This window comes from Plectropomus leopardus, chromosome 22, assembly GCF_026936395.1.
Source record: "Plectropomus leopardus strain MGB_pleo_1.0 chromosome 22, ASM2693639v1, whole genome shotgun sequence".
Classification (NCBI taxonomy): Eukaryota; Metazoa; Chordata; class Actinopteri; order Perciformes; family Serranidae; genus Plectropomus; species Plectropomus leopardus.
The window spans coordinates 22,876,303-22,890,616 of record NC_142197.1 but is presented as its reverse complement, the minus strand read 5'-3'; the positions used below and the strand labels follow the sequence as shown (position 1 = coordinate 22,890,616).

At 38.0% G+C, this 14,314-nt stretch overlaps 1 protein-coding gene across 2 annotated transcripts; it reads left to right on the top strand.

Annotated features, from left to right (window-relative positions):
* The first annotated feature begins 1,333 nt into the window (after nt 1–1,333).
* LOC121961522 (NXPE family member 3-like) lies at nt 1,334–13,760 on the top strand. Of its 2 annotated transcripts, XM_042511543.2 has the most exons (7): nt 1,334–1,425; nt 1,966–2,107; nt 3,284–3,712; nt 3,850–4,142; nt 4,646–4,716; nt 6,610–6,816; nt 6,900–13,759. In XM_042511543.2, exons 2-7 carry the CDS (start codon nt 2,009–2,011, stop codon nt 7,451–7,453), a joined length of 1,653 nt encoding a protein of 550 aa, XP_042367477.2. In that variant the 5' UTR covers nt 1,334–1,425; nt 1,966–2,008; the 3' UTR covers nt 7,454–13,759. The 2 variants fall into 2 exon arrangements, with proteins under 2 accessions (XP_042367477.2, XP_042367478.2); XM_042511544.2 differs by lacking the exon at nt 1,334–1,425 and having other exon boundaries at nt 1,969–2,107; nt 3,286–3,712; nt 6,900–13,760.
* The last annotated feature ends 554 nt before the right edge of the window (nt 13,761–14,314 follow it).

Below are 14,314 nucleotides of genomic sequence, written 5' to 3'. Positions count from 1 at the left end.
TGTGAATCATAGTCACAGGCTGGGTTTTTGTCATTGTTAGCTTGCCACATCCAATGGCAGCAGCGATAGATCTGACTGCAACAGGTACAGCAGGTTCTGTTATGACGAGGGAGAGCGTTGCTGCTAAGCTGTTTTTTTTCACAGCATCCCAAAAAGAATAGTTTGGGTTAGGGTTCTTTCACACACACACACACACACACACACACACACACAGACACACACACACACACAATTACACATCCACACTTGCATATAATAAATACAATACTATTTATTACATTATTACATTATTATACTATATTTTATATACTGCATACTATATTTTACTAGTAAGGATAAAAATATTGTGTGTTTTGCCTGTTTTGCTTCAGTGTGTATGTTTGTGTTTTGGAATTATGCTTCATCTGTCTAATATTGTAGAAGAGTGAATGAATCATCAACTACTGTGCCAAAAACTCCTTCTCTATTTCCTATTAATATCGTAATATAGGTTATAGTTATTAATGTAATTATTAATCAGAGTTCCAAATTGATAGTTTAGTGTCATTTGAGTCATTTGATTCATAGCGCCATTGCCATATATCCATAATTGTGCACTATAAATTTCAGCATAAATTTTGGTCAACATAAAAGATATTTTATTCCATGTCAGACTAGCCTGAAGTCTTTCAATACCACTAGTTTGTCATATCAGTGGCAATCCAGCTGTTTGTACAAACAAGCGCATTGTGGTGAGAATAAATTAATTTGTAAAGCCAAAGAAATCTGAGAAACTATGTAACTGATACCTGCTATTTTATGCCTCATAGTTTTACACTATTGCTGCTTGCTATTCAAGTTGAACCTATTTCAAGTCAGTCTGGCTTTATTTATTTGGCAGACATCCATGCTATGTGCGGTTACAGACTCTCATACTTTCTAACCAGTTGTGTGTCTTCCCACTCAAACATTTCCATATAAAAGCAGATAGTAAACGCAGCCACCCAGCTACCACCTGCTGTCTCCACTGCCTGTAATAATTTGATCCAACACTGGTAAAAAGCGACGCCTAAAAGATGTTTTGAATTATGCAGATAGAGAACACTTTTGTCACTTTGCATATACTAACAAAGTGCCTGGTTGTTTAGTTAAAACAATTGTTTTTCATCGGGAATTTGTCATTCTACATAAAAAAAAGATTTATTTATTTTTTTTAATTAACAGTTATGCATGTAAGAGGAACTCATCCTGCAGCTCTTTAGTCACATGGGAGTGATCAGGATGACAAGGTGTCAGCCAGACCAGATACTCTTGTCTGTCTTAGCTGTGACGCTGCTTCATGCCACAGTCTCGTCTGTAGTCTCCACCCCCATTCATTACCAGGAAGTCAAACAGAACAAACTAAGATTTCATTACTGTGGTCTCCTCAAATTAATCTCTGCTAAGGTAAGACACATGATGTATATATATGCTCAAACAAAGTGTTTTTAAAGTGTCATTTTACAGACATTGTAAAAATGAAATGTTAACTTTTCTAATACACATGTATAAACTTTTGAGGTACTTATATTTTACTTTTACTTTGACCATTTTATGTTACTTCATCCTTCTGCTCCATTACATTTCAGGGAGTAATATTGTACTTGATTACACTTTTTTGACTTAAGTTATACTTCATTGATTAGAAGTTACAGAGTCAGTTCATTCAAATGCAAGTAAAAGAACAAAAGTATAAGCATCAAAATATACCTCAAGTTACAAAAGTAAAAGTACTCATTTTGCATAAAAGCCTGTTTCATTTATTGTTTCTGTGCCCAAGTCCCTGTCTTTGGTTTTGTTTTTTGTTGATTTTTGATCAATCAGAGGAATTTAATGTATGACTGGATATATGTCAGTATATATGTCTGTTTTTGTAGAGGATTTCAGAATTGTGTTTAAGTTTTAGGAAATATTTTTTTTTGTTTTTATTTTTTGATTCAATACCAGAGGAAGTGGTCACAGTGCTGTGCTGCAGCCACAGAAAAACACCATGATGGACCGAGCTTGTACAAGAAGAGACTACAGCATCATCTTTCTCTTTTTGGCTGTGGCTGTCTTCATCCTTGTCCTAGATCACATGGCACTGAAGGTGAGAACTTGGTTTTGCTTGAATGGAAACTTTAAAATATTTAATGTCAGTCAAGTTTTTAGGATATTTCACATCTGTGTTTTGATGCACAATAACATCCATATTCTTCATTGCAAATTCATGCAATTTGAGTAAACCGTTATATTCTCTGTCAGTCCTACATAATTATTTGCCAATAGCAGCAGCTCTTCTAGATAAAGGATAAGACTGACATTATTTTATAGTTCCTGTCTTCTAACTATATATATATATATATATATATATATATGGCTGTTTTATGCAGTTATTGCAGTTATGTTTCAGTTGTTAGGGCCTAAGCATCTAAGACCCTATTGAAACTAAAGGAATTATTATCAGCGCAAATTATTTGCACTGATGCATTAATTGCATTTTTGATGTTCAAAAAGTCATGACACTTTGCACAACTGGGAAGCATATGTAACATGCTAAGACGTACAAAAAATTCTGCCATATCCTAAACCCAACAGGAAGTCGCACTAATTTGCAGGAAGTTAAAGTCCTGTAGCTAATGAGGAGAGTGCAAAGTAACACATGCTCATGCTGAACAGACACTCACAGATCAAAACAGCAGACATGCACTGCCCCCCACTATTGATATATTGCAAGATATTGCTGGGGCATTTTCTTTGCCCTATCTTGGGAGGCTTCACAATTGCATCTACTTATTTAGATGAAATAAATAAATTAAATAAAAAAAGACATAAACACAAATAAGTTTAATGGCCTTTACCTCTATTTTCCCCATCAGTGAAGTTTGCAAAATGACTCAGAGTTCCTGATGTTTTGTATATTTAACATGGTTCAATCCAATTTGTGTGCAACAAAATTCAATGCATATTTTGGCAATGCAAATCTTCCTCTGTGATGTCACACCATCAGGCGTGAGACAGACTCGAGAGTGATTCTGGGCAAATGACAAGAAATATCTGAAATCATGAATTTCAACAAGACTTTAAACACACACATACAAAGTATTGAAATTGGAACATCTTGTGAAACTGCAATTTTATTATATGGGTCAGTGTCCCTGCAGTGAACAGATCGATAGTGCTTATTCAGCTATTTTGTGTTTTTGGCTTGAAAAATGTTATTCTCTGTTTACTTAACTTATTTTCAGTGTGTTTATTTAATGTTACTCTGTCACCCTTTTTCGAGAGCACCGTCCCGTTTCAGCATAAAGTTTCCAATGATCCCAACATGCATCACGGCCTCTGCACCTTCCAGCCACTGTCTCCTGAGGACACTGTGGAGGAACGCCTCCTTTTAGACTCCATCATTTGGCCTAAAACTCCATTTTTGCCAGATCCTCTTCTTGTGGAGCAGACCAGTGATCCAGCTCACAGCACCTTCACCATTCTCCCAAGGAGGGGAGGAGGACAGTGGCGTGTAGGGGATCAGCTGGAGGTCATGATAAAAATGTCAGACTTCCAAGGCCGTCCCAAGAAGTTCGGGGGGGACTTTTTACTTGTGAGGCTGCACAACATGGATCTTGGTGCAGGTGTGGCTGGACAAGTGGTGGATCATCTCAATGGGAGCTACTCTGCTGTGTTTTCTTTAATCTGGGAAGGAGGAGCGCAGGTTGAGGTGAAGCTATCATGTTATATGTGTTTTTACTTAAAGTGTTTAATCATCTCAGAGACAGTTCACAAGACTTTTCTCTTGTACTTGTTTTTAGTTGTGTTCACTTTGTTAATAAAAACTCTGGTTCTCTTTCTGATCAGGTGACGCTGGTTCACCCTAGTGAAGCTATCCCAGTGCTGGAAAGGCTGAACAGTGAACAACCTGACAGAGTTTCTTTCAAGAGCCTCTTCCGTTCAGGCTCACTCTCTGAAACTACCATCTGTAATGTGTGCCTACGTCCAACCCAGCCAATGTGCAATTACACTGACCTCCGTACAGGCGAGCCTTGGTTCTGCTACAAGCCAAAGAATCTGAGCTGCAACACCAGGATCAACCACGCCAGGGAAACATTCACACACAATATCAATTCGAACGAGGAGAAGCTTTTTCAGAGGTGAGGGAGCAGAGGGACCGGAATGACTTGCATTCATACATTGTTTGTTACCTATATGTCTCTTTGTTGGGAAGTTCCAGAGGTTTCTAACTACAGGCAGTGAGGATTAAATGTAAGATGTTCACAGTGTAAGAAAATACAAATCAAACTGATCTGTCTGAATCCCACTAGTTGGCTTCCATTAAGAAAATATACTGAAAGATGCTATAACAGTCAGTAGACCTGAGTGGAAGTGCAAACTCAGGTGATAATTGTTTAGCACTGCAAACAACATCTAGCACTTTGAAAATGAAAATATATATATTAGTGCAGCTTTATCTTACAAAATGCCTTTTGAAGCTAAGTTTTGTGCAATGTTGAAAGAACTAGTTTCCCATATTAGTGCTTCATATTTCTAGCTGTAACTCAATTAAATTTTTCAGATTTTTGTCCTCCTTTGTTTTATTTATATTGTTCATGTTGAAGTGTGTTTAAGATATTTTATGGTGTATGCTTTTCTTCAGTGGTGTCAACTTAAAAGTCTACATTCAGGCTTCAGGACCTGCCAGTGTCACCGTGTTACCAAAAGACGAAGGTAAAACATTATCACTCCTACCGCCGCAACAGCCACCAGTAACATTTCCTCTCTCTCTGTCCCTTATGGTGGAATGTGAGGAGTTCAGATGTCTACGTAAATGTAGGAATTTTTGCTTCACATACAGAAGGCCGCAGCAGAGATAGACACATATGTTAAACAGTGGAGACAGATATTCAGAAATGGAATGTAATGAGCCACTGAACAAACAATACTGACATATTACTTCATTTTTTTATTTCAGGAACCTTTATGTGTAGAAAATATATAATCTATGACACAAAAGTAAACAATTGTTTAGAGCTCCCCCTGAATGTTTCAAGGGAGGCTTTCAGGGGAGCTGAGCTCCCCATAGCTCCCCCGTTATTTAAACTATGCATACACACAGATTCACACTCGCTTGATATGCTCGTCAGCCAGCAAGGTGAGGAACGTTTGCACCTCCTTGAGGGACCACAGCGTGATCTTTCCGGTTGCCATTTTGGAAAAGAAAAAAAAATAGATACAACACTCTGGCTGCAAAATATAGGAATAGTATTCTGTGAGTGTCGCACATTGATGAACATTAGGTGAATCGAATGATTGAGACTTCCCTATTGTACCCATCTCTTTCTGTTACTGACACAAATACAATCACCCTTAATTTTGAGTCACTCTGCTCCAAAAATACTCAAGCTTTTTCCTCTGTAACCAGAGGGGATGCCTAAAGGTCCAAGCGTGTAGGTTTCCAGGGGGAGAGCGGCCCTACCTTGAAGCAAAGAAGAGGACCAAGGCTGGTTGGCAGGCGATGGAAAATCAGAGAATCTTTCTTTCAGTACAGTCTTACACCTTCTATTTAACCCAAAGTCAACAAATTTCCTCTGTGTAATACAGTCAAATAGAACTAAAAGAGGAAATATTAATAGAATATTAAAAATTTAAGAACATTAAAAACTGCTGCCAACGCCACAAAAAATAAGTCAAAACAACGCCGCAAGAAGCTCTCCAAGTTGAAACACCCCAAAAATGCTTCCAGGCGTGATTCTGCTTAGCTTTTTATACACTGAGACACAGATGTGCTTTCCTGTGAATGGGACAATAAGTACAACTGTTACATAGTTCCTGTTACACACTCTTCTTACATTTCCTGCTGAATTCACCCAGCCTTCAAACACAGACAAAAACTGAGATTCTGGTTACATCTCGCTCTCCGACAACTAAAACTAACACAATGAAGAAAGAGATTATAGTTGGATGAAATAAAAAGGAGTTTAGAAATAATCTGGCATGCTCACATGTCATGTCATCACAAAGGATGTGGGCACTGTTTTATATTTCAATACATTTCTACATACACTCTAATGATGGTCACTACTACACCAAATGTGTACCAATACATTGCTGAAAAAGTCCAACAAAGTTGCTACACATGGGTTAAAAAAAATAAATAAATAAAAAAAAAACTTGTCAAGTTGTTTTCAGAAATAACAAAGAAAAAAATTATGACACATTGGTGACACATTTAATGTACAAAGAAATATATATATATATTATATTTTAATATTATAGTGTTAACTCTTGGCCCAAGATGTTGTCAAGGTGTGTTCTTACACTGACGTCAAGACCTGTAAGACATACGGAAATAGGCGTGTGCACAATAATAACAAGCTCTCTGTTCTGGGTACATTGATGGGTGTCTGTTGTTATTCTTTCATCAGAAACGGACACAACCACACCAGTTTTCCTGCTCTTAAGATGACTCCATCAACATATATTTGGAACTAACTAAACTCAGGCAGAGTGCCACAGATTAAGCAGGTTAGAAAGAGGCCTGGTCTTTGGTCTTTTAATGGGATTTGTATTTAATAAAAAAGCATAAAATAACCCCACCTTTATCCTTAAACTTCCTCTCAGGTCTACCAGAAGTGAAGAGCAACAATGTCACATCTGGTCCTTTTGGCTATTACTACCAAGATGTATGGCGAGCACTAAAAGGCACCGCAGTCCGCCAGTTCAACTCCTCCTCTGCCATCACTCAGTGCCTAAAAGGCAAGGTGGTCCACATGTATGGAGACTCCACCATCAGGCAGTGGTTTGAATTCCTCAATGCAACACTACCAGGTAGCTGATCTGCAGGGGTTTCTGGTGACAGTTTGATTTTGTTCACACTGCAGCTTTATCTGTTCCCTCTGTTGTACTTTTAGATCTTAAGAAGTTTGAACTGCACAGCTTGCAGAAAGTCGGACCTTTCATCTCCTTGGACTATGCAAACAAAATCATGGTGACGTTCCGCTGCCATGGTCCGCCTATCCGTTCTTGGACAGTACCTACCATGGAGCTGCGTTACATTGCCAATGAAATAGATGGCTTAAAAGGAGGCCCCAACACTGTTGTAGTTTTTGGAATCTGGGCTCACTTTACCCCTTTCCCCATTGAGGTCTACATCCGGCGGCTGCAGAGCATTCGCAGGGCGGTGGTCCGGCTGCTAGACAGGGCTCCGGGCACGCTGGTCGTCATCCGCACAGGGAACCCAAGAGATTTGTCACTTGATGTGTCACTAGCCTTCAGTGACTGGTACTCGCTGCAGCATTATAAGGTGCTCAGGGGCATGTTCAAAGGACTCAATGTTCGTCTGGTTGATGCCTGGGAGATAGTTGCTGCCCACCACCTGCCACACAGCATCCACCCACCATTTCCCATTATTAAGAATATGATTGATGTTCTCTTGTCCTACATATGCCCTCAAAAGGGTGGTTAGATGTGTGAATGTAGGGTTGCACTAGATCCGCCACAAAATTTCAGCGGTAAGAGCAGTGTTTACGTCACATTGACCACATGGACCATAAAAACACTAACAAGTCAAGAAAGATTGGTTAAAAAAACTGATGAATGTCATTTAGACTTACATTAAATCCTTTTGTGCTAAGGCGGCTTGATTACTTTAAGTCCTTTATCCAGCAAGTCTTGAATACTGAAATGCTCTTAGTAGTTGCTTTTGCCTCAGTGTTATCTTTATCACTATCTGTGGAAGACTCATTAATCACATCCATTGATATATGACTCATTTGATTTCTGTGTTTAAAAACTGCTAAAATACCCCAACTCCAATATGCAGCAAGCTTTTTATTCTTTAGTAGTTTGTTGCTTAGCTACTTACAAATTATCAAAGATTGGCGTGCACCACGTCACCTATCTCACAGATCTAAGTTCTTTTGATATTTTCCAGGGCCTGACAGAATCACATCCAAGGCCTCCCTTACTTTCATTTAGGAATTTATGGTACTTTTCATTATTTTGCTCTCATGTCATTCCCTTTGCCTTATTGTTACCCATATTGCCAGGGCTGGAGCATGCACTTTTGCTGCTCTAGGCAATAAACTTTATGCTCCCTCAACTGCCTAGTTTGCCGATATGGCGATTAGGATCTGCATTTCATTATTTGGAAAAACTTTTCCCCTCTGTCACAATCCTTTCTTTGAGGTTTGCTCCAACTTTCAATGTTCTATTCCTTCCTGTAATATTTTGCCAGAATTACAGCGGCCAAGGGTGATCATGTATAAATTGATCTAAGATAAAAAAAAACATAACAGCTAGAATATACTTTTTTGTGGTAGAAAGCAAAGGCTTCCTGCACTGTATGCTCGTAATGACGTTATTATGATACATTACCTGCTGTGCAAAAAGGCAGTTGAACCAGAGGAATGAACGATGAGTCCATCACAGCACCTTTTTGCACCCTGCTCATAAAAATGAGCATATTTTCAAAAACTAATATACATTCAATTAACCCACTGAATGTTCAGAAATATTTTGTTCATGAATCTATAGTACATTTAAAAAATCGTTGGATCAATATGTTTTGTGTTTCTGTTTTGTACACTTTTTTATTTTTTCATGACAACTTTAATACTTTATTATTGTGGTTACTGATTTAGATTTGAAGAAATTACATCACAATAAGCAAAACTACCAGTGCAGGTTGGACCAGAGTTCAAAGGGTTAACCCTTTAAAGCCTGAATTGTCATCAGTTCTTTTGTGCTGCATTTTGACACATTTCACAAGCTTTTAAACATTTATAAGCAGAAAAGATTGGTACGATTTTTTTTTTGTTTTTCAAAAACAGGTGATCAGCAATATAGCATAAAATGTACTGCAAAAGTAACAACTTCAAAAAACATCTTTGGTAAATTATAAAAAATCAAGAGGAAATTTTTCAGTAGTTATATATAAAATTCTGTAATTATACATTTAAAACTAGGTTACCGAAAAAAAAGATATTTAATATAGTTATTTCTGTATTACACTTTGTTTTTATAACATTTATATCTTGCTTATATTGGGTCATTTCTCGCTGTGTATTGCTTTCTTTTCTTCTATTGTTTTTAATTATACTATACTACTACTATACTATTTTTTTAAAGATATCAAGCCAGTGGGCTCATTTTTCAAAGGGTTAAAATACAGAAATCAAATGAGTCATGTGTAATATACGTATATCAACGTATGTGGTGTGATGGTCCCTCTGCTAGGTTTCTGTGTTGGGTTCCTCTGCTACTGCTGATTGTTTTCTGATAGCAGGGCAGCAAACCTGATGAGCCAACACAATATCATGGGCCACACCTGAGCCTGGTGTACTCCACGCACATAAAAGCCCCAGCAGTCAGTCTTTGGCTGGCAGACCTCCTCGTCACTCCTTTGCTCTCTTTATCTTTGCAGCACAACACCCCTGCAGAATACTATCACTGACCCCTACACCACTGACTGTACAGTTTCTGTTTATACAATTCGCTGATTTTGATTACTTTTACTTAATTCTTCTTTTTTTTTCTTTTGTCCAACCTAAAAGCCAGGCTGTGACACCGGACTAAAGTTACTAGCTTGTCCTGTAAATGGCCAGGGAACTGCCCTCCAGGTCCAGATAGTAGGCTTTAACTGTACGATCTGTACGAACCTGGATCGTCATCATTTTACTTGCTGTGAGTTTAGACGGTTTTGACAAGTATTTAAACCTTTGAAATCTGAACAAGTTAGTTTGATTACTTAAAAATAAATGGGGAAAAATGCAGTGAGCAACTTGACAAGAAATGTCCTACTAAATAAATAGAGTTGAAGATTCTCAAATAATAATGGAAATGTCAAGTTCTAATTATATAGTTAGAAATCTTTTACAGAAAATAAATAGGTACATTAAATTTGAAGCATTTTAAACGTACTTAGCTTATATTTATGTTGTTATGTTTTCAATCATTCTTTTTTTATGCTTTTTTTCTTTTTACTTTCTGGGGGACATATTTTTGGGTAATTTCATTGTTACTGATGTTACATCTTGTAACTTTTGTCTAACATCTTGCAAATTTAAGGGCCATTTCTAAAGTTGCTCATTGCTGTCTTCTCATGTTTTTGAGCAGTTAAAGAAGAGAAATCGGGTTTCACGGGGTTAAAGATGATGAACGCTGGGATTCAGGAACTTCTAAGTAAAGGCATACAAAATGCCCCCTTTAAGACATTAAAATGTCAGAAGTGTGGACGTGATAGCTTTGAGCAAGGAAAACAAAGGTGTAGAAGATTTAGCAAAGATTATAATGTAATGAAGTGAAGAAATGTTGAAAGTCCAAAGTCAGACGGGTAAAAAAAAAAAAAATCAAGAGAAAACGGGACCTGAAACATCCCCCCAAAGAGGTCTGGAATCTAGTTCACTGAATGATAGGAATATCTCAGCAGTCAGTGATTCCTGTCCCCCATCCTGATGAGGCTTTAAATAGTATATTTCCATTTGTAAACTGGGGTGAGACTTGCTCTCTAGCTAGCGAACACCAGACTTCCGCTGTCATGTGGAAGTCTGGTGTTCGCGTCCCATCTGAATGTTTTTTTTTCTACCCCTTACCATGTCCCATTTTTTTCATACTAACCATCTATGTCTTTTTTGTTAAATCCCAGGCATGTGCTTTTTTGACATCCCAGCACTTGTTGCCATGTGTTTTTGTTGCCTAAACATAACCAAGTGTAGCACAATCCCACCATGTGCTTTTGTTAAAATCCTGGCCCTGACCACTGAATTTTGTAAAATAGCAGATAAGAGACCAACTAGTACAGCTACTGGGAAAAAAAAGTTTATTTTCTGTTCAGCCCGGTCTCTTAGAATTTAAGGTAATATACAAGTAATTTGAAACTGCAAATACATTCTGAAGGAAATGTAATGCCCAGTCATCTGACTTGTCCCTCATTGTAATCTTCTGCGAAGGGTTGTGCAGAGTCCGAACATCAAGGTGCAAAACTTGTGTTTTAATCATCTAGTCCTGATTTCTTCCTAAAGACTAGATTAAGTTCACTACATCTTTTGATTTCTCCCCTTTTTCAAAGCATGGCACTCTTTTGCTGAGAGAAAACAAATCATGCTTTAACAGACTATGAAATGAAAAATAGACAGTATTAACCAATTTTAACTGTCAAATGTGCAACACCTACAACCAACAGTCAAAGACCAATAGTGTAACTTCACTCAGTCACTTGCTCACTCACAGACAAGACTTTCGATATTTCAGGGCTGGCCTCACCTTTGTGATGCAGTTAAATACCAATGGTATACTGGCAGATGCCCATTTTCTTCCTCAAAAGAGAGCCTGTTGTCTCCACTGCCTATTGGAATCAAATCTATTGCTGCTGTTTATGTCAAGCCAATAATAGCTGAAACTCATCCCTCTGACTATATCTTGAAAATATTTTGAACCATGCAGCTAGACAGCATTCTTGTTACATGACATATCATAGCAATTGTTCAGTGTATTTGTCCTTTCTAGATAATTGGTTGTCATTGTCTTGGGAATTTTCCATACCAAATTAAAATGAGATCAAGTTTTGTAACTCAGTGGCACCCCTGTAATTTTTAATACTGGAGCCCAACTGGAGCATTGACTTGTGCAGGGGTGGCATGACGTACAGCACTGTTGCGGGCACGTGCATCAGCATAGCTTTAATTTTACACTTTTGTTTCCACTACCCATACCTACTTTAATTACTGATATTGCAATGCCTTATATTCCTGTTTATAGTTTAGTGAAAAGGAAAATAGACCCAACAATCACAACACAAATGGAAAATAAAGCTTCTATACTTTATTAAAGAAATTGTTCCTCCAAAAGTAAATAGTACAATAACAAGTAAGTAGCGCCAACAAAATTGAAGTGTCAAAAAAAATGTTTTTATTAATTTTGTTTTTATCTCATCCTGAAATCTCTATTACCTGCCTGACTAAATTAATCTCCTCATTCAGCACCTTCTCAGGGTACAAAATCAATCTAGGAAAGTCCAAGGCCATGCCACTGGGGTTGTTGACGTCAGTTCAAGTCGTGGCAGAGCCCTTTCCTTTTCGCTGGTCCCCTTCTGGTTTCATTTACTTGAGAGTGCATATAACACCAGCATATGAGCAGATGCATAAATCTAACTTCCCTCGTCTTCTGGACGCCATAAAGACAGACCCTAGATTGTTGGGCCCCCTTACCCCTCTCCTGGCTGGGTAGAATTGCTTTTATTAAAATAACCATTCTACCTAGACTGCTATACTTGCAGCAAATGATTCCTATTTTGTTATCAAACAAGATTATTAAGGTGCTGGAAGGCTGGCTAGATGCCTTTATCTGGTGCAAAAGGAAGCCCCGACTACAGATGACAAAACTTCAAATGGCTGGTTCTGATGGTGGTTTAGATGTTCCCAATGTGAGAATATATCAGCTTGCAGCACACCTACGGGTGATAGAAGACTGGCTTAAACAAGATCCAGCCTCCATTTGGCTTGATATTGAATTATCTCAGTCCATATGCCCCCTGTTTAATGTACTGTTAGTGAATAATTCTGGTATGATTAAGAAACTCTGTACTAATCCTGTTACTTTAAGCACAGTGAAAGCTTGGCTGTCCATTCGCACCACAGAGGGCCATGATCACCTAACACCTCCTCTTACTCCTGTTTTGGATGGCCTAGACTTCTTGCCAGGCTGTCATTACTGGGGATTCAAAACTTGGTATACTTGTGGGCTGGCAAAACTGGGAGACTTGTTTGCTGGTTAGACTTTGCTCTCCTTTCAGCAGTTACAGCAGCGATATGGATTACAAAAGAGTGCGTTTTTCAGATACTTCTAAATCAGACACTTTGTTTTAAAAGACACTGCTTTGTCCTCATCTGTGGAAAGTACCGTGTCTTCTCAGATATCTAGGAAACGCATTAGTGTTTTCTATAAAGCACTTACTTCCAGTCTACCTCCAACCTCCCAGGCCACCAAAGAAGCCTGGGCGAGAGACCTGGGCATCTCTATAGACAAATCAGCCTGGCAGGAAGTGTGGACCCATGCTATGCATATTTCTGTTTGTAATCAAGCTAAATGTACTCAGTTTAGGATTGTGCATTGTGTGCATATTACACCTGTTCTCAAAAACAAACTGCACACTATGTTGGAAATGTAACACTAAAACGTGTGATTATATGCATTGTCTTTGGTCATGTGCAAAACTACAATGGTACTGACTTGACATGTACGTGAACTGCCCATTATTTTTGGGAAGTCAATACTGCTGGACCCCTATGTGCCTCGTACTAGGTCGCCCAGATGTTCACATTATGAACAGCAAACATAAGAGACTGTTCAAATTACTGACCTTTACCGCAAGGTAAGAACACACTGCTCTTTTGGGGCATCCCACCCCAACAAAAGAATCATGGCACAATGTTATTATGGACTCTATTCCCAATGAATGTATTACATGTATGCTTCACTCAACAGTGGACACTTTCCATAAAGTCTGGGACCCATACTTAAAATATATTGGACCTACTCTGTCGTCTTCCATATTACTAGGATATCCTACACCGGCCTAGCCTGCCTATGTTAATGTCAGTTTGCTGTAAAATCTGTACTTTGGGGGAGGGGGAGTGGTGGTGATGGAGATATTGCCCGATAGTACTTACCACTTACTTTTATTTTCTTGTCATGCCTAAGCTTTTTTATCTGTTATGTGTTGTTATTGTTTATTTAAAAAATGATATATGTTTAATAAACATATGATATTTAAAAAAAAAAAAAAAAAGGTTGATTTTGGTTTACAGTGACTTCAACACTGATTTGCTAAAGTCTAATGATCATATGACAATGGCAGAATTTGTAAGTGCTATGTTTAGTTTAAGTTTTCATCCGTTAATTGTAAAGCCTGACAGAATAACTGTCACTGCTTGATAGTATTCTTGTAAAAATAACTGATAGGAAGATAAAAAGTGGACTATTAGAGACTGATGTAAGGAATTATCTGTCTGTTGTTGCAATGTTAGAAATGGACAATATGTTAACATTAAGAGGGAATGGGCAGACTCATAATTTGATTAGAATAAAATCACCAGAATCCATGATTGCTTTGTAATTCAGACCTTATAAATCATGATTGGCAGGAAGTTTATGTAGAGGACACTATTAGCTCAAATGATGCATTTTAAGAATTTTGATGTCTGGTGACCATCATTTTCCGTTGACAAACATTGTGCTAAATTTTAAAAAGAGTGGAAAACAAAGGGGACAAAGTCATAAGGAAAAGCTTATATAGAAAAACATAGTCTGTACAGGGAATTGGTTAAGC